The sequence below is a fragment of the Gorilla gorilla genome, chromosome 8 (assembly GCF_029281585.2).
Source record: "Gorilla gorilla gorilla isolate KB3781 chromosome 8, NHGRI_mGorGor1-v2.1_pri, whole genome shotgun sequence".
Lineage (NCBI taxonomy): Eukaryota > Metazoa > Chordata > Mammalia > Primates > Hominidae > Gorilla > Gorilla gorilla.
This window is the reverse complement of record NC_073232.2, coordinates 111,616,278-111,639,784: the sequence shown is the minus strand read 5'-3', so window position 1 is coordinate 111,639,784 and position 23,507 is coordinate 111,616,278. Positions and strand designations below refer to the sequence as shown.

Here is a 23,507-nt window from a genome sequence, read left to right as displayed (position 1 = left end):
GAACTATGGGAACCTGTTTTCGTCTCTCTTATCTGATCATTCCCAGAGTCCTTTTTAAGGAGCTAAATGAAACCAGTCTGCAGATGATAGCATACGGAAATAGACTGCTTCTGCAGTTTTATTTGCTACATCAAATGATTTTATTTGAAATTACCTACCTGATAATCCTTTGCTATGACATGAGATGTTAATGAATATTAGAATGGGCCTCTAATATTATGAGACACAATGGAGTTAAGAAACTCTCTATTCTCAAGAAGAATCATAGTTCTAAATGTATAAATGTATACACCAAACTGTATACATTGTATACACCAAACAGACAGGAGACCTGTTCTTTCCACATCTGCACACCTGTGTGTGCACCTATTCCAGCTACCCTGGGTTCCTGGCAATCAGAACCAAGAAGAAGAAGACAGTGTAGATTATGTTCCCTTCACCTCATGCAGGAAAGCCAGAGACTTCTTTGTAGCCTCAAGTTCAACTCTGAAGCATAGGTCATTGTGCCAGTATTCCAGCAAACTCATAATCTCACTCCTCATCCTCAAAGGCTGATTAAGCTAGCTTCAAGCATAGGGGGACGGGGCTGGGCCAAGACCCTATAAGATTTTATTGCCTTTTAGCTTAGACTTAAGCTCTCCCTCAACCTATAGGTTGAGGTTCTTGGCCAGTGAAAGATGCTGGGTGGCTGGACCATGGGCTGAGCATTCACCCGGGATAACTGTGGGGTATGGCTGGCCTTTGCAGTTACTTCACACTTCACTACACTAAGTATGGGTTCGGGGAGGATGGAAAATGTCTTTTTACCCCATTGGCTAATAATATTTCTTTTTCCTTCTGAAGATTTACAGAGATGCTCAGTAACATGGGGAGAGAAAGAGAAAGAGTGCTATGCTTCTTTTCAGTTAACTAGTTTTAAAGGAGAAATCAATGTTGCAACTTTATTTCTATCTCACTGATGCAACTGAAAGCTTTTGAAAGAAAGAACTAGAGACAGGAAGGAAGGAAAGGAAGAAATCAAATAACATCTTCCTTCTACTTAAAACAATTTTTTTTTTGGAGATGGAATCTTGCTCTGTAGCCAGGCTGGAGTACGGTGGCATGATCTTGGCTCACTGCAACCTCCACCTCCCAAGTTCAAGCGATTCACCTGCCTCAGCCTCCCTAGTAGCTGGGATCAAAGGCATGTGCTACCATGCCTGGCTAATTTTTGTATTTTTAGTAGAGACAGGGTTTCACCATGTTGGCCAGGATGGTCTCGATCTCCTGACCATGTGATCCACCCGTCCTGGCCTCTCAAAGTGCTGGGATTACAGGTGAGAGCCACCATGCCCGGCCACAGCAATTTTATTTTTATTTATTTATTTATTTATTTTTTTAAGAAAGAAGGGCATATAAATTGCATGGGCTAGGAAGCCATATGTAGGTCTTTTTTTCTCAGAATTTCCACCTCTTTTAGTCTTCTGGAAGAGATCACAGACATTTCTAGGTAACATATTAGAATCCCAGGAGTAGTCCCTAATGTGATGGATGGTGGAGATTTCCTTTAGAGAACTAAGGTTTGCCAAAGTCCTGTAGCCCATCCCTCACCCATCCAGAGTTCTACTGAGCACTGATGCTTCCTTCATCAACCTCGATTGAGATTCATTGTCTTAAGTGTAATAATGTACCAGGGTCTTTTCAATTTTACAGAGCTCCTCCACCTCAAGTTCTGCCACTCTTCACACTGGGCAGGTACTTCATTTCAGCCACTGGCTGGGCTATTACACTGTAACAATTACACTGTAAATTGTTCCACTATTTCCACTTAGAAATTGCATTCCAGAATATGATGGATCTGAAATCTGTATTTTATTGTGCTGTGTGAACTAGCCAGGACACCAGGAAGCATCTTGGCCGGTCACCAACTTACTGGGTGATTTGAAGCAAGTCATTTCCTTAGTTTCACTCATGTTAAAATGGTATCTACCTTGCCATGTTCCAGGGACTATGATATCAAGCTCTGGGACCCTCTGATAATTCCCACCACAAGGCAATATGTAAAATCTTTTTTTATGATGAGAGGAAAGACCCTATTTGGCATTGAAGTGGTCACTGTAAACACTAACAGCTGAAAGCTATGCAAAATTCGGAACCGTGAATCAGAAATCTAGAGAAATAATTCTTTCTGTATCACACTTTTAATCACAAAAAATGCCATGCCCTTTAAGCACAAGTGCAATAACTACACAGGAAACAGCAAGAAGGCACAGCACAGAAAGGGCAGAGCAAACCAGCCATCGGCCCTGTGCCTGCCCCCCACCAACAGCATGCACAGCCAGCTGGCAGATACCTCTCCACTAGCTGAGAGGTGGAGAACCAAGAAAGAGAAGCAGATAAGCAACGTATTGCACAAAGGTGGAACTTACATCCCCAAATCTTGCAGTCACTTCTTACTGAGGACAAACTCCACAGACACAATAATAGCATATGACAGTGTTTGAGTAAAGGCCATGGGTGAATTGTTATTGCACAGAAGGAAGGGCTGAGCCTCTGCCCAAGCACACAAATCACCTGCCTGCATTCACTGGAAGGTGGCAATAAGCAGTGCCTTCCCTCACAACCCCTGCATCCCCCCAACCATGTGAGCAGAGAAGCAGCAGAAAACATTCCAGACACACAGAACCTAAGCTCCCATGGTCTGTGGGTACCTGGCAGGAAGCAGTGTTCCTGGCAGAACATTACAAAGGGGCTGCCAGCATTTGTCTTAGCCCCAGCCCAGGCTCAAAGTGCTCGGTCCAGGTCCCCAGAGCGGGCTGAGGCAGGACTACGATGGGGAGGACGAGGAAGGGGTTTGAGAGATACATACGAAAGACAGAAGATCCAGCCAGACTTCCAACCTTCCGCACGTCATTATCTAAGGACAGAAGGATGCAGTGGGTTTCAGAGGCAACTCAGAAAACACACTTCTTATGGGAATCTTCCCTCTTCTATCCACCCCCAGCACCAATTAACCCTGTAAAAACCAGGCAATTAAATGGAAGGGTAGGGAACAAGTATAAAAAGCAAAATAAACTTGTCTTTTCATACTGAAATCTACCACCCTAGATCCTTAACACTTGACAATATTACTGCTTTTTACAATTCAATTTTTTGTCACTTTTTTTTAAGCACTAACTGAATGAAAAGTGAGTCATACACCCATTGTGCAGAGGAAGGAACTAAAGCCAAGGAAGTTAAATGGCTTGTCCAGGCTGATTAACAAGAGTCAAAGGGGGAGTCAAGACTTGAACCCCTGTGCTTTTTCTACCATATCCCATTACTTTCCCAATAAACAAATGGAAACTAGAATACCTGAGCAAGCAGTGGTCATGATGGCTGGGACGCCATAGTAAGTAAAGGCTCCATTTTCAAAGCGAAGGCCTTCCTTACCAACCTCCACCTCCACTTTACCCTGGAAAAAAAAAAGGAAGTGTACTATGAATGTGTATGAGCACTTCCAGTTCTACTATTGACTAGAATCCTAAGCATTTCTGCTTGGATAACAAGTGGACTAGACCCATGTTCTTATCACAGAGGAATGTTAATTCTCTCCAGATTCACATGTGAGAAAGCACCACCAGCTTTAGTAGCTCTTTGCAGTAAATTCAGCGCTTCGTTGTTCATAAAACAGCATCCAGTCATGAATAACCAAGCTGTCCTTGCGTACTGCAGTGGCCCTTCCATGATGCAGGCCTAAGCACCAGCTAATCCAGGGCCTCATAAACTGCCCCACTGGTTTAGTCCAAGATTGGACCATTTCTAAGTCAGGTCAAGATAAAATCTAGGCCAAGTGCGGTGGCTCACGCGGGTAATCCCAGCACTTTGGGAGACCAAGGCGGGTGGATCACGAAGTCAGGAGTTTGAGACTAGCCTGGCCAATATGGTGAAACCCCATCACTACTAAACATACAAAAATTAGCTGGGTGTGGTGGTGCACACCTGTAGTCCTAGCTGCTTGGGAGACTGAGGCAGGAGAATCGCTTGAACCAGGGAGGCAGAGGTTGCAGTGAGCTGAGATCGGGCCACTGCACTCCAGCCTGGGTGACAGAGCGAGACTCTGTCTCAAAAAAAAAAAAAAAAAAAAAAAAAAAAAGATAAAATCTAATTCTGTGTGAAGCTTGTTTAATTCATTGCCAATAATAGTGATAGCTGATATGTAATGCATAGCATGCATGGACATGACACTGTATTATGTGCACTGCATAGATTCTCATGCAATTAGCCCCACAACCCCATGAAGCCTATGCCATTTTTATCCCTGATTTACAGGGGACTCAATTTTGAGGCTCAGAGATTGAATAACTTGGTCAAGGTTAGTTAGGAAATGGCAATAATGGAATTTTAAAGCCATATTTTTCAAATTTCTGAGCTTACACTCTTGCTACTACATTTTATTCCATGTTTTATTTGAAAACCGTTAAGTTTATATTCAGCATAAGACATGAAACTATGTGATCATTACATTATACAAACAATGTAACAGGATTCTTGTTGATTTCCAACAGTGAAGCACATGACTACGTTTTTTGGAGAAGAGAGGTCATTTTGTTCAGACCATTTGGAAAGATATATGTGAGGCAAGTTACAGTGACAGAGCAGAGAGGCTGGAAGTGGACAGTAACAGAGACCATTTCTAAGTTCATGTGAGCTTAATCAAGATTTTAAAATACAATCAGTGTATTTAGGATTCACAATATTATGTTGGGAAGGGACAGGGAATCAGTGACAGAGCTAATGGTGAAGCCAGACAGGGCACCAGCAGTGTTACAAGCTGCAATCATGTCAGACACTTATTTAAGACAGGCCTATTCAGGTATCCAGAGCAGAAGGTGATCATACTTATGTGAGCACTGGGGAGATGTTGCACTTCTTTGAACAGGTCATTTTCCCCCTTCCTGGTCCTCTGAAGGGGGAGAAGATTTCAGGAACTGCAAAGGCTGAAATGCAGCTGAGAGAATGAATGTGTCCCATGTACCTCCAGAGAGCAGAGCAAGGACCAGTATGGAAGTCACAGATGGTGAGATTTCCACTTGACAGAGAGAAGGGTTTAAAGAAGAGTTGTCTAAAGTTTAGGAGGCAGTGGGCAGTTTCATTTCAGGGGATGTTCAAGCAGAGATGAGGAGGTATTATAGCTTCCGCAGAGCAGCAGTTCTGGAAGTTTAGAAGCAGAACCCCTCTGTTGGAGAGGTATTCAACCCACCCCAAACATCGCTGAGTTGTCAGACTAAATGTCAAAGATCCCAGCACTCCCAGGACACCAGTCTTCCATGTCTAGGCCCCTCCTGTGGGTCATGAAGAAATGTCCACCCAGCTGGCCTTGTTGCTGAGGCAGCCAGCCAAGTCTTGGAACTTGGTGCTGAAGGAGGCATGGCCATTTCTTCACCCTGGAGATGCCCTCCTCTGGCTCTCAGAGGTTCCCTGACTTTCCTACTCACCTGTAGAAGCAGCACAAAGTAGTCCACAGGGCGGTTGCGCTGGTAGAGGTAGTGTTCCGGGGCCTTCTTGTTCTTCTCATCAAACTTCAGCTCCTGGATCACGTTGGGATGTTTCAGGAGCCGGAGCAGGATCTTCTCCGAAAGGTACAGAGACTTAAAGGGCTCCACTTCTAGAGGAGAGTGAGTGGGAAGGGAGGAATCAGCATCAGCTGTGTCCCACCCATTCCAGCAGTGGCAGCTGGGAGGAGTCAGAGTGGGCACAACTGGGACCCCTGTGCATGTACCTGGGCACCAGGCTGGCAGGGCTTCTGCAGTTCCTCCGGAGTGGAGGATCCTGATCCCAAGTGTGCATCTCAGGGCCTTACCCACGTCCTCTGGAGATGTGTGTCCCTGCACTGGCATCTCAGGAGAAACAGGTCTCCATTTGGAAATGTCTGTTTCGTTATTAATTTTCTTTGATTTTATTTAAAATTGGACATGGACAACTAAGCCACATAAACAACAAAGACTTTAATGCTATAATTGAATGAAATGCAGATAATTTAATCTGACTTATTTGTATGACATATATCTGCTAAATGAAATGAAATCCCATGTTACTAAAGACAGGCAATTATTTAAATAATAAGTTGTCAATAATGTGAGGTATCATTGCATCATATTTATATATTACAGCTATTGCTTATATTACATATGTTAAACTTATATTACTTATATAACATAGGCTCTGGGAAGTAGTTAAAAGAAATCTGTACTCAGAACTAGAAATTCTATCTTAAAGCAGCTCCAACTTAAAATTTTCTACTCTTTAGCACCTAAAACAGTGCTAGCACTCATTATATACTCAATAAATATATGTTAGATTAATTAAATATTGAAGTTAGTGATAGATATGATCATTCTAGGTCAGCACATTAATTAGGCATGGATGGTCAGAGGGTTCAAAGACAAACTTTATCTTCTTCACAAGAAGGAGTTTATCTTTGGATTTTCTCACTTTTTTTTCTTTCTAAAGATCCCAAGATTCACAACACACTTCTGTATTTTAAAAATTCATAGCTCACAGGCTTCTGTGGCACTGCTCTAGGGCACTGCAAGTCTAACAGACAGGGAGATGGCCTCGGGCTTCAGCGAGGAAGTGAGTAGAAGAGGGAAAAGTGCAGCAATGGTTTCTTCAGCTCTTTTCTCTGGTAGAAGAGTTGAGTTATACTCATTTCTTCCTCTATAAGATCAGGCCTGGGGCTCAATACGACAGTAGGTGGCATCCATGACCCTGTCTAAGGCAACCTCCTTCCTAGAACAGTGCTTCTCAGTCCTGACAGCACACTGGAATTAGGCTGGAAGGTATCAACAACGACTGGTGCCTGGGTCCCACCCTATAGATTCTGTTTTAGCTTCTCTGGAGTGGAGACTTGTCCTACCTGTGGCCATGAAGCGGTGTGTGGCTAGCAGAAGCTGTGGTGAGATCTTCACCCGCATCTCCGTGTCCGAAAGCTTAAACAAGGAGAAGTCATGCCGCTTCCGCTCCCGGTGCGGGACCCTCTGCTTTTTCCGATTGTCAGCTGTGGGGTCACAGAGGACAGATTGCAGCTATCTCAGAATCACGTTGGTCTTTGGAGGTTTTCCCAGAATCACAGGGGACAGATAGAACATTTCTGCAGTGTCAACTATGGGTGACATCACAATATCACCCAGGAGGTAGAAGGATGTTGGTGAGGGATAGACAATGGGAGACTGCCATCATTTCAGTGTTTTCCACACTTAGGGGGTGTATAGCAGAAAAAGGGGAAAGCAGGCTTGGGGTACCCAAGTCTGGGGTTCTGGGGCTGTTCCCCTACTTACTCACCATGTAATCTCTCTAAGCATCAGAGTTTTTATTTTAATCTGTACAAGGAGGCTAATAATATTTAATATAGCTCTCATACTCATCTTGTGCAATTAATTATGAGACTCCAACTGGAAACTACCTGTGAGAATGCTTTTACACAAAGTCATACACACACAAGGGACCTGCATTCTTAGTATCAAGAGGGTTGCAGGGGCCCAGGGAATTTCTGACTCTGTCCCCCTCCTTTGCCCTGAACTGGCCTCACCTAGTCTCCTGCTGCTTATGTGAACCATGCTCTGAGTGGTACCTGAAGCATGCCACACAAGGAAGGAGGGCAACCACCACCTCTTATCTCACAATTTCCCTGCTTCAACCCCATTCCCTCCACTAGGAGGGAATCAGGGAAAATATAGTGAAGAAGAGAGGAGAAGAAATAAGATTGGACCTATAATCTCTAAAGGTGGGTTTTCTGGGTGGGGGCCTCAGGCAGGGTCTGGTACCTCCCAAGAGCCTATGTATCAGGCATGTAATTATTGGTTGAAAAAATTTGCTTTTTCCAATTTAATTTGTTCTCATTCTTTTTAAAGCTTGTCTAAATATATCTGCTTCCCCGCCGGCCCCCGCTTTTTTTTTTGTTTTTCTTTTTGGTAGAGGAAATGTTTTCTTTGGTTCTTTCTCTTTTGCTTTCCCTGAGTTTTGAGTAAAATTTTGAAACTGCTAGCCCATCTTATCTGCACTAAGGGGAACAGGGAGAGGGATTTGGGTTTTCTCCAAACTTCGCCTAAAGAGAAACAGGGCTGTGGGGGAACGTCTGGTGCAAGCTGAGTGGATGCAGTGAGAATGAAAGGGAATGAATCCCTGTGGCAGGAAAATAAGGCCCCAGAATCCGGCTCCCTGGTGTGCCCCCTCTCCTTTTGGGGCCTGCTTTTGGGTTTCCTTCTAGAAGGGTCAAAGTGCCCTCCTGCCGGTGCAGCTCTTCCATGGCCCGCTCTGACTCTGGGCCTTCACAGTCATCTGGCCCCTGCTTTGACACTCCTTTTGCTCAAGTCACAATGGGCAGACCCAGACCCAGGTGTCCAGACCACGTAAGAGGTCAGGGTCATGCAGGAAGAAAGACAGTATCCCTGGCTTCTGGGCCTTTTCACAGCTCTTAGGGAATCATGCCAGCAGCTATTTATAGGTAGAAAGACCCTAACCTGCTCCTGTAGAAAGAGGATCACTCAGCAAAAGAGTAGCAAATACAGGCTATTAGCCCAGCTCTTTTGCTCTCACTAGTGAGCAACTTTCTGATTTGTATGATAAGTTTGCCTAAATAGCCCCCCTCTCCCCCATCAGATTGCCACTTAAACATGGCATCATTAGGGAATCATTCCTCTCATCGCCCCCTTCAGTCCTTAGATTTTAATAGTGTGTGTTTGAAGCCTTATTGTTCAAACAAGTGCCCTGGGAGGAGCTTACTCATTTAGACTATTACCAGTACCTAACACCTTAGTGTGAATGGCTTCACTAGTTTATCTGAGACATCTGGGATTTTTTTTTTTTTTTTTTTGAGACAGTCTTGCCCTGTCACCCAGGCTCCCATGCTGGAGTGCTGTGGCACAATCTCCGCTCACTGCAGCCAGGACTTCCCAGGCTCAAGTGATCCTCCCACCTTGGCCTCCCAAGTAGCTGGGACTACAGGCACACGTCACCATGCCTGGCTAACTGTTGTATTTTTTGTAGAGATGGGGTTTCACCATGTTGCCCAGGCTACACCTGAGAATTCTAAATCAAGAGTGGCAGGCAGAGGTGGGGGAGGGAGAGGACATTTCCGAGCTCGTTCCTCATGTGAGGAAGACACGCCTGGTCCGGGCAAGCACAGCAGTGCCCAGGCTCTTGGAGGGAGGCCCCATGACTCTCTTGCTTGTCTTTGTCAAGGCCTGGCCCACCTTTTAGAGTTGATCTCTTCTTTGTCTAAAAGGAAGGCACTCTTTCTGCACTGCTCACTGCCTTATGGTATCAAAGCTCTTTCTACCAGGAGCCAGTTTCTGAAAGGCCGCATCTCACAAACTAAGGACCGAAGTCTGAAACGAGTTATCTGCAAGGAAGAAAAGGATGGCTATTCCATGAGATGAAATTCTCAGGAGGAAACACTTCCCAACCTAGGGACTCCCATGGACTTAGATAACATTCCAATCCTAAAGACAAAGCATGCCTTTGTAATGTTTGCAAGCAAAGCTTTGATAAGGTTCAGTAACCCAAAGTACTCACATCTGCATAGAAAAGTCTGTATTGTTCCTGAGTGAGGGAGTTAGGAGGGGCAGCAGACCAGAAAGAAGGAAGCAGAGACAAGAGCAGGGATGCTGGTGGCAGGGAGAGAACAGAAACCCAGGGTGGTGGGCTGAAAGGCATAAGAGGACAGGGAAGTTTGTAAGAAGGAATATTCAGTTTTTGGCTTAGGCTGTGAGTAGGCAATCTCATGACAGTCTCCACTGCTCACTGATGTTCTGATGTGAGTGGAACCCCTGTTGGGGTCTGCATCTAGGTGGATGAAGCAACCAAACAAGAACACGGGGGACAGAAACAAGGGCAGAGAGGCCTCTGGGCACCGTCCTGGGAACACTGGTGTTTCCTGTAGTCCCTTTTCTATCCAAAGGCTGGGAGGTCTCCTTTTCATAGTCTTGGCTCAGTTCCTGAAGGTTCCCTCCTGATAAACACTTAGCTAGCATGTTCCCAGTGACTCAGAAGTGATTCCAACTAGGGTATCTTGCCACAGCAGCACCTGGCATAGGTGGCTGACACACATCAGGGCACAGGGTTTGCCCTGACACCCTTTCTATAAATCAAATGAGGCTTTACCTGAGAGTCTTGGAGGAAAATAAGATGACCCTGGAGAACAGCCAAGGCTGTGCACTTACTGTAGAGATCAGTTTCATCCAGGATCTCCGACTTGATAATCTCCTCTATGATATCCTCCAGCGTGACAATGCCCATCACCTCATAGAAAGGGTCCCCTTCTCCCTCATTATTCACCCGCTGGACAATGGCCAGGTGAGATTTTCCTAGAGAACAAATGAAATCACAGTTAAGTATCAGGGACATTTTCAGAGACCTTTTTTTGTGAGAAAAATGATACAAAGTTGCTGTCTGACCAATCTCAGGATTGCACTCATCCCTGGACCTCCTTAAAATATGAAGTTTTTATGCAAGCGCTTATAAATGCAAGGGCTTATAAATGCAAACCTTATTCTTCTAGATTTGTGTTTCTATTTAGGGAAGTTACTGAATATACTCAAAACCAGTTAGTTTTTTTTCTTTGAACTTTTACATATTAGCAAGTATATGTTAGCTGATATAATATATACTAATTGAAAGCAAGAATTTAGAGTCAGAATTATGGTAAAAGTCATTCTCCTCCCCTAAGCCCCCTTCCCCGCTAACTATCCTAGTTACTATTCCTTGACAAATCATTTAATCTCCACTGAATTACCATCTCTCATCTAGAATCAGGAAATAATGCCAGTGTGGTGATTTTAAAACATGGCCTTTGTGGTATGCCTCCCACGGAGAGGTGTTGTCTACAGCCCCTCCCCTTGAATCTGGGGGGGCTTATGACTACTTCAACCAAAAGAGAATGGGAAATGAATGTTCATTATAGGACTTCTGAGGCTAGGTCATAAAGGCATGTAGCTTTTGCCGCAAGAACATTGTAAGAAGTCTACTACCCTGAGGACACCATAGTGGAGAGGCCACATGTAGGTGCTTAGGTGCCAGTCCCAGCTGAGCCCACCCTTCCAGGTTTCCCACCAAAGTGCCAGGCAGTTTGGCAGAAGAAGCAGTCTTGGAAGTGGATCTGCCAGTCTCAGCTGATCCCCTTGTTTCACTCACTCCCCAGCCTTTCTTTCTTTCTTTCCTCCCTCCCTCCCTCCCTCCCTCCCTCCTTTCTTTCTCTCTCTCTCTCTTTTCTTTCTTTCTTTCTTTCTTTTTCTTTCTCTCTCTCTCTCTCTCTCTTTCTTTCTTTCTTTCTGAGATGGAGTCTCTCTCTGTCGCCAGGCTGGAGTGCAATGGTGTGATCTCAGCTCACTGCAACCTCCGCCTTCCGGGTTCAAGTGATTCTCCTACCTCAGCCTCCCGAGTAGCTGGGACCACAGACGAGCACCACCACGCCCAGCTAATTTTTGTATGTTTAGTAGAGACGGGGTTTCACCATGTTGGCCAAGATGGTCTCGATCTCTTGACCTCATGATCCACCTGCCTCGACCTCATGATCCACCTGCCTCGGCCTCCCAAAGTGCTGGGATTACAGGCATAAGCCACCTCGCCCAGCCTCTCCCCAGCCTTTCAAGCAGCTCCCAGCTGTGGCCCCAGACACTGTGAAGCAGAGATAAGCCATTCCCGCTGTACTTCTTTTGAATTCCTGACTCACAGAATCTGTGAGCATAATAAAATAGTTGTTGTTTTTATGGCTCTAAGTTTTGGGGTAGTTTGTTAGCAGCAATGGTAGTTTGAACAATCAGTACCTATAAGGTGACTGTGGAGCTCAAATGACCTAGTGAATATGTGAAAAGACTATAAACTACAATGTGTCACTGGCAGAGATTTCATAGACTTCATTTTTGTTGCCCGATGACTGAATAATAATAGTTTCCATTTATTCAGGTCTTACTATGTGCCAGGGAACTCTAAATTTATCTATTTAATTCTCATAAAAACCACTGAGGTAAGTGCTATTCTCCACATTTAACAGATAACAGAACTGAGGCACAGATTGGTTAAGTAGCATGCCTGAAGTTACACAGCCTGTAAGAGCAAAGCTGGATTGCAAACCAGGTAACTAGGTTCAGTACTAACCTGGGACTGAAGTTTTGTCTAATAGTCCTGCTTCATATTGGTTTGTTTTCTTCTGCTATATAGACACATTTCCTGGTCCTTTTTCTAAAATAAAAATCTGGTTGGTTCTTTCCCTTGCAGAGACATTTAAGGAGAAAATCTGGGGTACTGATTCAGATGTTATTATGGAAAACAATAAAAAGCAAGTTCATGCTTTATTAGTACCCTTTATAAACTCTTTTTTTTATTATACTTTAAGTTTTAGGGTACATGTGCACAACGTGCAGGTTAGTTACATATGTATACATGTGCCATGTTGTGTGATGTATCCAGTAACTCGTCATTTAACATTAGGTATATCTCCTAATGCTATCCCTCCCCACTCCCCCCACCCCACAACAGGCCCCAGTGTGTGATGTTCCCCTTCCTGTGTCCGTGTGTTCTCATTGTTCAATTCCCACCTATGAGTGAGAGCATGCGGTGTTTTACCCTTTATAAACTCTTGCTTGGCCATTGCTAAAAAATATCAGTCAAGAGGAGTTATCAGTTAGCGGGAGGCATAATTAACCATTAAAATGTAAATGAACTTCTGTATCAAATATCTGAAATCATAAGATAGCTACCCCTTGGAGTTTTTAAACTGAAACGAAATTGGAAAGACGGCATTTGTATCACCCAAGAATGGTCTCTAATTTTTTCCCCACCTTCAACCTAACCTTCAGCCTCCTTCTGTACTGATCTGATCATGTTACAACTCTCTTCAAAAACACTCTATGGCTCCCTACTGCTTACAGAATCAAGTCCAGGCTCATTAGTTTGGTGTAATATCATCAAGATTCCACAATGTGGCTCTTCCCTGTCTAACTGTATGCCCTGCTACGTCCCCTAATCATTCTATACTTCAGGCATACCAGGTTACCACCACTTCCTTGATTTCTCTTCCCCATTGCTGCCATCTCCCCTACCCCCAGCTTTGAGCTCTAGCCCAGGTACCAGCTCTCCAAGAAAGCTCCCCCAGATCTACCCCACTCTGAATCTGAACCAACCTCTCTATTACAGCATTTATCACAAATTGCTACTTCTTGTAACTAGCAATGTATGTGTCCTACACTAGACAGCATTTCCTCCTCAGATCATGAACTACTTTAGGACAAAGGATCATATACTTAAATAAAGTTCCCTCCATATATCAGACAGCCAATCAGTGCCTGATGAACTGAAGACTGAATAAAAACTCATAATTTATACAATAGGTGATATTAAAACCAGATACTAAAGAAAGCCTTTATTTTTTGATAAAATATAACAGTATGTTTAAATTAAAATTTAAACCTTGCATCAGTGGTTCTAAAATTATCCTTCTTGGAAACAACTACATCCTACCCAGTTTGGCCAAAGTACTTTGTAGCTTAAATTAGATTATATTACTTGTTAGAATGTGCTCAATTTAAAGTTTTTCATTTCTAACACATTTTTCTTAACTTATGGCACCTATTCTCACTTTTCTGCTAATATGTGCTAGCAGATGACAAAACAAATAACTAGTATAACGAAAAGCCTTGGAAAAGTGATTTCTTAAAATTGCTTCCTATAATTGGATATTTTTTGGTAATGTGAACCCTAGAATACATATAATACAGCCATACTCCCTACCACTAAGATAATTTATTCATATGATGAAATTAAATTAACAGTTTTTGATATTTTACAAAGAGTACTATAATTTCCACATTAAAAAACCACCATTGCTCTACACTTTGAAAGTTCAGTTTGAGGACACACTATGTTATCACCAAGGAATAGAGATTTTAAGCCCTAATTATATAATATTTAAGATAATGTACCTAGGTAAGCTATTTAGAAACATTTTACAATTTACTCTCAGCCTCTGAGCTTCCCTCCAAAGCCTGTTGAGATCTGCTACACACAAACGAAGGAAGCCATTTCTTCTTAAGTACAGACTGGGATGGGAATTGTCAATCACAATCCTTATTCCGAGTTGACACTCACAGAGGCAAGAAAACCAGCTGTTTCCATGTCACACATACCACACACACTCATGAAAGGTTGGTCTTGAAGAGCCCTATGCCTGCACCTCCCCTACTCCCTTCCTGGGCCCTAGAGGTGCTGGGGGTGGCCCTATGTGAAGCCAATCTTGAGACAAGCGCAAGTCACTCCCTCCTGCCACGGCACTTTGTACACATCTCTGTACTGGCATTTATAATAACAATAATAGCTGTTATTATTATTATTGAAGCTACCTGTTGCTATGCACACTCTAGGGGCCAGGCACAGTGTCAGGCATTGCACACACATTATTTGACCTTGGCTGTTTTCTATTTATATGTGATCTCCACCCCCACCCGTAAGAGTAATCTCCCTGAGAGGCAACAGGTATGCTACATCCTATTTACTTCTGTTTCCTCAGAATCTAGAATAGAACCTGGCATATCATCAGTAAAGAAATACAAATCAAAATCTTACAACTCTTAAGAAGACAACTCCAAAAGTGGGCAAAAGATTTGAGTAGATATTTCTCCAAGGAAGATAAACAATTGGTCAATGCACATGAAAAGATGCTTAACATTGAGAAGTCAACAAATAGTAGCTGGTAACTGGATATCCACATGCACAAAAGTGAAGTTGGATGCCTACCTCATACTATACATAAAAGTGAACTAAAAATGGATCAAGCACCTACATATAAGAGTAAAAACTATAAAACTCTTAGAAAAAAACATAGGAGAAAACCTTAGAGTAGAGAGTGATTTCTTAGGACACCCAAAACACAGTCAAATTAAAAAAATAGATCAAATGGACTTCACCAAAATTAGAAACATCTGTGCAAAGTACACCACCAAGAAAGGTAAAAGACAATTCACAGAATGGGAGAAAATATTTGCAAATCATTAGATAAAAGACTTATATCCAGAATATATAATGAAATATTACAACACATAAAAAACCAACTCAATTAAAAAGTGAGGAAAGGATTTGAACAGATATTTCTCCAAAGAAGATATACAATTGGTTAATAAGCAAATGAAAAGATGCTTAACATTGTCATCATGAAGGAAATTCAAATCAAGATGCTAATGAGATACTTTATACCCACAAGATGGCGATAATAAAGACAGATAATAACAAATGTTGGTTAGGATGCAGAAAAAATTGAACCTCTCAGACATTGCTGGTGGGATTGAAAAATAGTCTGGTGGTTCCTCAAAATGTTAAACACAAAATTATCAAATGACCTGACAATTCTGCTTTTAGAGAAATGAAAACATATGTCCACACAAAAACTTGTAGGTGTTTCCAAACAAAATGTGTTATATCAATACAGTTGGATATTAACCTGCCATCAAAAGGAATGAAGTACACCCTACAACACGGATGACCCTTGAAAGCATTATGCTAAGTGAGAGAAGCCAGACACAAAAGGCCATATGCTGTATGATTCCATTTATGTAAAATTTCCAGAATAGACCAATCTACAGAGGAAGAAGTAGATCATGGTTGCCAGAAGCTGGGGAAAGGAGAGTGTAGGGCATGGCTAAGTGAGTACAGAGTTTCTTTTGGGGTGATGAAGTGTTCTGGAATTAGATTAGTAGGGATGCTTGCACAACTCTGAATATACTAAAATGCATTAAGTGTGCACTTTAAAAGGATGAGTTTTATGGTACGTGAATCTTATCTCAATGAAGCTATTATTTTTTAAAAAGAAAGCCAATTGAAAAAAATAATAATCCATGCCTGAATGAGCAGGAAGTTGGTGCGGCTGAAAGTTACAACCTACAACACAAGTTGAGTAAAAGTAGGGACTGCTTCATAAAGAGAATGGGTTGAAATGAGAGGAATGCTGGTTTGGACTTGGGTAATAACTTACAGCACACATGATCATTTTGTGCTCTAGGATGTGTGGAGAGTAAAAATGGTCTGCCACAGGTGAGGCCACTGGGAGACAAGAAATAGGGGAGAAGGCACCATATTATGAGTTCTGTGCAGGCGGAAATGGTGAACAGGGATGAGGGCTTTATCATAGGCAGGAGAGGGAAAATATGAGAACAAAGAGCTGTTGGCCTGGTTCACATCTTTCGGAAACCTCATCAACTCTCAGGGATGACTTGTGAATATTTACAACTCCTAAACCGGGTCCAACTGGGGCAGTGGGCACTCAAATATCCCAAGCATTCCCATCTTTCTCTGGGCGAATGCTTGTATCTAACACACATTATTTCTCCTCTCTACCTGTTTACCATTTCTACCTTTACTTCCTAATGGCATATGTGGTAAAGTGGCTTAAATTTTGGTTTTTCTCTTCTGCCTTCCTATGAGATTATGTGAATGAGAACTGTGGCCTTTTCTGTTGAGCCATCCCTCTGCAGACTAGCAAAAATTCTCAAATGCCTTCTCACAACTATTAGTCCGATCTCAATTTCCTTCCAACTTTCTAGAAAAGTGAGATGCCTGTGAAATAATTTAGGCTAATAATGAAGAAGAATATCATTTATACAGAACTTCATGGTTTGTGAGAAGGCTTTATACAGAGTACAGAAGAGCACTGAAGTTGGATGTTCTTCAGGACTTCCTGTACCCCTCATGGTGCGAATCAATGATTGGACAGGCTCTCAGCTTTCTCCAGAATCTATTGAGACATGTGTCTTGTGCATATTTTTAAACAAGTTAGCTTTGTTTCCAACTTCCGTTAAAGGGTTCTATCTCATTTGGTGGGCATTTTCCTTGGCGAGGTGGTGGTGGTGGCAGGGTGGAAGCAGAGACTGTATTCCCTTAGGATCATTACTACAAACAAGACCACACAGTGAAGTCATATTAAGCTACAGATGTTGAGAAGTAGACTAAGCTAAGTTTGCTCCACACACTCTCAGTCTTAAGTCAGGTCCAAAACAATTGGGGCCCTGGCAAAGTCACCCTTCCAATTGCTAAAAATAGTAAAAGTGACAAACTTTAATCCTGCTAAGTCCAAGACCATAATGTATCTCATAAAGATTCAGCAGAGGCAAAAGGTACTTCTTTGGGTGGAAAACTCTTGAATGATACTAGTTTATGAGGCATTTTTACATGTTTCTTGAGCATACTACTGTGCCATTGAACATCAATAGATGACAAATCTCTGGGCTGAGTTGAAAAGTAAAGAAACGGTGGGTTTTATGAAAATGCACTTTCTAGGCTACATCTGTCTCTGAGGTCTAAAGAACATATTTAACTCTTGGCTCACTGGTGTCTCACTTCAGATCTGGTGACTACAAACTCTAGCCTCTGGCTTGATTTTCTGCCATGTTCCTGGTGATCAGCCTCAACAGAAGCCCAGCACTGTCCTGATGGCCTTTCCTGATTTCTACCAGCTGTGAGCTCCTCAAGCCTTGGTTTGCTTCCCTCGAGCCTTGACTACTTCTTCCCAGCCCAGCCTCTGATTTACAATCTCTGGCTCCAATCCTGCCCACATCTTGATGAGACACAACAAAGATGATCTGCAACTGAGATTTGAACCTTGTTTGGACTACAGTGTTGGGATGCATTTGGGTGGAACAGGAGAAATAATCCTCAATGAAGCCTCAGGGGTTGGAGTCATACTTCTCTAGGATTAACTGATATTTACTGGTGATCTGTCTTTCCTCTATTAAACAGGGCCACCTGGTAAGACCCTCTACTCTCAATGCTTTGGACTGCATCTCACCTAGTTCAATGGTTTTCAGTGCTGGCTGTGCATTAGAATTACCTGAGAAGCTTTAAGTATATTCTATTAGTATAACTTGATCTCACACTTGGAAATTCTGATTTCATTGGTGAGGGGGTGGCATCAATAGTTTAAAATGACCCCCAGGTGAGTCTAACGTTCAGCCAAAGTTAAGAACTACTATCTTGGCTTATGACATTGGTCCTCAAAGTGTGATCCCTGGACCACCAGCATCAACATCACTCGAACTAATTAAATATGCAAATTCTGGCTGGGTGTAGTGGCTCATGACTGTAATCTCAGCACTTTGGGAGGTTGATGCCGGGGGATTGCTTGAGCCCAGGAGTTTGAGACCAGCCTGGGCAATATGGGGAAACCCTGTCTCTATCAAAAAAAAAACACACAAAAATTGGCTGGGCATGGTGGCATGTGGCTATAGTCCCAGTTACTAGAGAGGCTGAGGTGGGAGGATCACCTGAGCCTGGGGAAGTTGAGCCTGCAGCAAACTGTGATCATACTACTGCGCTCCAGCGTGGGCAACAGAGCAAGACCTTGTCTCAAAAAATAAAAAAATAAAAATGCAAATTCTCAGGCCCAACCCTAGACCTAGTGAATCAGAATCCCTGGGGGCATAGCCCAGTGATCTGTGGTTTAATAAGGCTTACAGGTGGTTTTGATGCAGGCTAAAGTTTGAAAACCACTGGTTTATGGGTAAGATTTGTCACACTGGTTATGAGGAAGAGAAATCAGTACCAAGATGTCTAGTAAGTCCTGGTCCCTTTGGTGTACCTAGCTTAAGGGTCACAAGATGCTAAGTATTCATGAAAAGAACCTCCCAAAACAAAGGGTAGCTGCAGTGGCAAGGTGATTAATGCTCTATCTTATATTGTGTGAGTGGTTGTAGTATTTTGTTGACATGGGCAAAAAGTAGTAATTGACTATTCAACGCCGGGTTTGGGAAAGGGTTTCTTTGTGGCTTCTGTACTAATCTCCTCTGAGACATGCTTGAGATACCACATTACCTATTAGGCTCTTGGCACATTTGAGGTCAGTAAAATTACCCATTACTGAAGGTCAAATTAGTGTTTTCCATTGCCCCAAGAATCCAAAGGGCAGTCCTAGTACTGGTTACTGGCAGTGTTCTACCTAAGGTGTTATCATCACTACCTCGTATCGACATACCCAAACTAGAAGTCAGATTTCTTAGAAGATGAGGTTTTCAGGCATTGCTTTTAAAGCAGTGGTTCTCAAATGGAGGTGATTTTGCTCCCCAGGGGACATTTGGCATGTATGGAGACAATCTGGTTGTCACAACTTGGGGCAGGGAATGCTACTGGCATTTGGTGGGTAGAGGACAGGGATGAAGCTAAGCATCCTTCAATGCACAGGACAGTCCCCCACCACAAAGAATTACCTGGCCCCAAATATCAATACTATTGAGGTCGAAAGCCCTGGCCTATTAGGGGGGTGGGGTTGGGGGAGGGAGAACATTAGGAAAAATAGCTAATGTATGCTGGGCTTAATACCTAGGTGATGGGTTGATAGGTGCAGCAAACCATCATGGCACACATTTACCTATGTAACAAACCTACACATCCTGCACATATACCCCGGAACCTGAAATTAAAAAAAATGTAAAAATATACAGAAAGGCAGTGGCAGCAACATCACAACTGTATTTTGGTATCTGAAGAAGCTAAAATAGCCTCCAAAGTCTTTAATAAATATAGCCTCATCTATTCTACATGGTTTAGGCACATCCATAGATAAGAGCTCTCAAGGACTCCATTAGCATACCTCTGATGCCTTAGGGGAACAAAAAGGCAAATAATTGATTTGCTTCCTCTCTTCTTCAAAAATAGCTACAGCACTTTGGTAACTGTTCCCAAGATAAAATAAAAAGCTAGGAGGAAAGCATATTGCTTGGAAATAGAGAACTAAGCAAAATCGTTTTATGGTTTTATGGTTTCTGCCTCACTTGTGACCTTCACGTTATAAAATATAGTGGCTTTTGCTACGTTCTTCTTCCAGGTGTGCTTGCAGCATCTTTTATTCATTTGGTAGACAGCATTGAGTGTCTCCTCTTTCTTACCGTGGTCTTGGTCACTTGGTACCAATGGAAATGTATTCCTTGGAGTAGCAGCATGAACACTACCTGGGCCTTTGTTCAAAATGCAAGATCTGAGGTCCCATCCCTGCCCTACAGAATCAGGATCTTGCGGGGTGGGGCAGGGTCCAGATAGCTGTTTTTTGTGTTTTTTTGTTTTGTTTTGAGACTGAGTCTCACTCTGTTGCTCAGGCTGGAGTTCAGTGGTGTGATCCTGGCTCACTGCAACCTCTGCCTCTCGGGTTCAAGCAATTCTCCTGCCTCAGCCTCCCGAGTAGCTGGGACTACAGGCACATGCCACCACGCCCAGCTAATTTTTGTATATTTAGTAGAGACGGGGTTTCACCATGTTAGCCAGGATGGTCTCGATCTCCTGACCTCATGATCTGCCCACCTCAGCCTCCCAAAGTGCTGGGATTACAGGCGTGAGCCACTGCGCCCGGCCCAGATAGCTGTTTTAATGAGCTCTCCAGGTGATTCTTATGCACACTAAAGTTTGAGAAACACTGCTCTTGACACGTGCTACTCAAAGTGTGGTCCTTGGATTGGAAACATGGTATCAACTTGGGAGCTTGTGAGGGAAGCAGAAATTCAGGCTCTCATCTTAGCTTTCTGAATCAGAATTTGCATTTCCTCAATATCTCCAGGTGATTCTTACGCACACTTGGGTATCAGAAATCCTGGTCAAGACTACCCTACTTCTCTTCCCACCCTTATGATTGGAACTTTTCTATTTCCATTGTGGATTCCTTTTTTTTTAATCCTCACCTACAGATAAATATATCTTAAAGACTCCGACTCGTGATTCTTGACCCTGGCTACACGTTGGAGTTACATACTGATGCCTGTGTCCCACCCACAGAAATTCTGATCTAACTGATCTTGGATGAGGCTGGGACACTGGAATGTTTAAAACTTCTTCAGGTGATTCTAATGGGCACTTGCAGTTAAGAACTTCTGCTCCTGTCCTTGATCTTCTGCTCATCTCTCTTCTGATTAAAGATCCCAGCAAAGCCTATTAATTTAAATATCACAATCACCTCTTTCCTGAGAACTGGATTTATATCTGAACATAGGTTTCTATTTTTTTATTTTGAGACAGGGCCTCACTCTGTTGCCCAGGTTGGAGTGCAGTGGTGCAATCTCAGCTCACTGCAACCTCCGCCTCCCAGGCTTAAGGGATCCTCCCACCTCAGCCTCCTGAGTAGCTAGGACAACAGACTCAAGCCAGCAGGCCTGGTTATTTGTTTGTTTGTTTGTTTGTTTTTGTAGAGATGGGGCTTTGCAATGTTGCCCAGGCTGGCCTCGAACTCCTGAGTTCAAGCAATCTGCCCACTTTGGCCTCCCAAAGTGCTGGGATTACAGGTGTGAGCCACTGTACCTGGCCTTGATGTCTATTTTGAACACCCTTCCTGTTTTAGATATTTTGCCTGAGCTGTCCTCTTGTCAAAATCACTTACCCAAATAGGAACTCCTAATCTTCAAGACACATTGCCCCTGCTCTTCCTCCATCTTCACTACAGTAAATGATACCATTAACTCTAGTTACCCTAAGTCATAACCCAAGAGTCATCTTTTATCTTTCCTTTATGTCAATTTAGAAAAAAATCCCCACATTCTTTCAATTCTTCTTCCTTTATTCTTTTAACAAGTACTTACTGAATGACTACTACATGCCGAGCACTCTTCTAGGCACTTGAAATGCAGCAATGAGCACAATGCACAAAATCATTTTCCTCCTGCAGCTTACACTCTTGTAAGTAGAGGTAAGAGATAATAAAGCAAATACATATCTAAAATATATGGCATAAGTCTGGGTGCCATGGCTTAAGCCCATTATCCCAACACTTTGGGAGGCTGAGGCAGGAGGACTGCTTGGGCCCAGGGGTTTGTGACCAGCCTGGGCAATGAATCAAAACTTCATCTTTACAAAAAACTAAAAAAAATTTAGCCAGGTGGGGTGGTGCATGCCTGTAGTCCCAGCTGCTTGGAAGGCTGAGGCAGGAGGATTGTTTGAGCCTAGGAATTTGAGTCTGCAGCTAGCAATGATTGCACCAATGCACACCAGCCTGGGTGACAGTGAGACGTTGTCTCAAAAAAAAAAAAAAAAAAAAATATATATATATATATATACACACACACACACATCATATATATAAAAATATATATGTAGCACAGTGCTAAGGGGAATGCGAAGCAGGGAATAGTGATGAGGGAGTGTGTGGGAGTGAGAGAACAGGTGTTACAATTTTAGGGAAGGGAGACCGGGGATGAACTCCCTGAGGTGATGTTTCAATAAAGCCCTGAAGGCGGTGAGGTAGGGAGCCCTGTGGAGATCTCTGCAGTAGAACAGGGTGTAAAGGCCATGCATTGGGAGTGTAACCGATGTGCTTAAGGAATGGCAAGGAGGCCAATGCGGTGGCTGTAGAACGTGGGAGAGGAAAGTAGTGGGAGCCAAGGTCAGGGAGTTGAGGGGTGGGGGAGGTGCCAATGTGATAGAGCCAGGAAGGCCTTTGTAAGGACTTTGGGTCTTACTCTCAGTGACATAAAAACAAGCCATTGCAACATTTGTGTGTGTGTGTGTGTTGCAAAAAGGTGACATGATCTGACTTATGTTTTTTTGTGTTTTTTTTGAGACAGAACTTGCTCTGTCCCCCAGGCTGGAGTGCAGTGGTGTGATCTTGGCTCACTGCAACCTCTGCCTCCCGGGTTCAAGCGATTCTCTGCCTCAGCCTCCCAAGTAGCTAAGATTACAGGTGCCTGCCACCATGCCAGGCTAATTTTTTTGTATTTTTAGTAGAGATGGGGTTTCACCATCTTGGCCAGGTTAGTGTTGAACTCCTGACCTCATGATCCACCTGCCTCCGCCTCCCAAAGTGCTGGTATTACAGGTGTGAGCCACCGTGCCTGGCTGACTTATATTTTAAAAGGAACTCTAGCTGCTGTGTCTTTTTTTTTTCTTTTAACTTTTATTTTAGGTTCGGGGTATATGTGCAGGTTTGTTATCTAGGTAGATTCGTGTCACAGAGGTTTGTTATACAGATTATTTCATCACCCAGGTACTAAGCATAGTACCCAATAGGTATTTTTTTCTAATCCTCTCCCTCCTCCAGTGCCTGCTGTTGCCCTCTTTGTGTCCACGTGTTCTCATTATTTAGCTCCCACTCATAAGTGAGAGCATGTGGTATTTGGTTTTCTGTTTCTGCGTTCATTTGCTAAACTGCTGTGTTAAGAATAGACATAAGGCCGAGTGCAGTGGCTCACGCCTGTAATCCCAGCACTTTGGGAGGCTGAGGCAGGAGGATTGCTTGAGCCCAGGAGTTCCAAGATCAGCCTAGACAACATAGTGAAAGCCCATTTCTATAAAAAATTAAAAATATTAGCTGGGCATGGTGGCTCACGCCTGTAATCCCAGCTACTAAGGAGGCTGAGGTGGGAGGATCACTTAAGGAGTGTGTTTGGCAAAAAGAGTAGGAGCTCAGTTTTGGGCAGGTTTAAGTTTGAGATGTTATTTTAGACTTCTAAGTGGAGATGTTCAGTGGCAATTAGAAATGTAAGTCTGGAGTTCATGTTGATAAGTTTGGGAGAATGAATGAAATAATCGAGGGAATG

The 23,507-nt window shown here is 43.1% G+C and overlaps 1 protein-coding gene and 1 long non-coding RNA gene across 7 annotated transcripts in view; one reads left to right on the top strand and one right to left on the bottom strand.

The window, feature by feature from the left end:
* CNNM1 (cyclin and CBS domain divalent metal cation transport mediator 1) overlaps window positions 1-23,507 on the bottom strand; it is a 66,227-nt gene that overhangs the window by 24,564 nt on the left and 18,156 nt on the right. For all 6 annotated transcript variants that reach the window (XM_019035540.4, XM_004049926.5, XM_019035541.4 and 3 more), the window contains exons 2-6: window positions 10,182-10,325; window positions 6,878-7,018; window positions 5,457-5,626; window positions 3,334-3,433; window positions 2,849-2,896 (exon numbers count right to left, since the gene is read on the bottom strand). In XM_019035540.4, coding sequence (XP_018891085.1) covers window positions 2,849-2,896; window positions 3,334-3,433; window positions 5,457-5,626; window positions 6,878-7,018; window positions 10,182-10,325 — 603 coding nt within the window. The remainder of the gene's footprint in view (window positions 1-2,848; window positions 2,897-3,333; window positions 3,434-5,456; window positions 5,627-6,877; window positions 7,019-10,181; window positions 10,326-23,507) is intronic.
* LOC129524976 (uncharacterized) lies at window positions 7,130-17,999 on the top strand. Its single transcript, XR_008668968.2, has 3 exons — window positions 7,130-7,744; window positions 12,011-12,093; window positions 17,346-17,999. It is a non-coding gene; the product is annotated as an uncharacterized lncRNA (long non-coding RNA).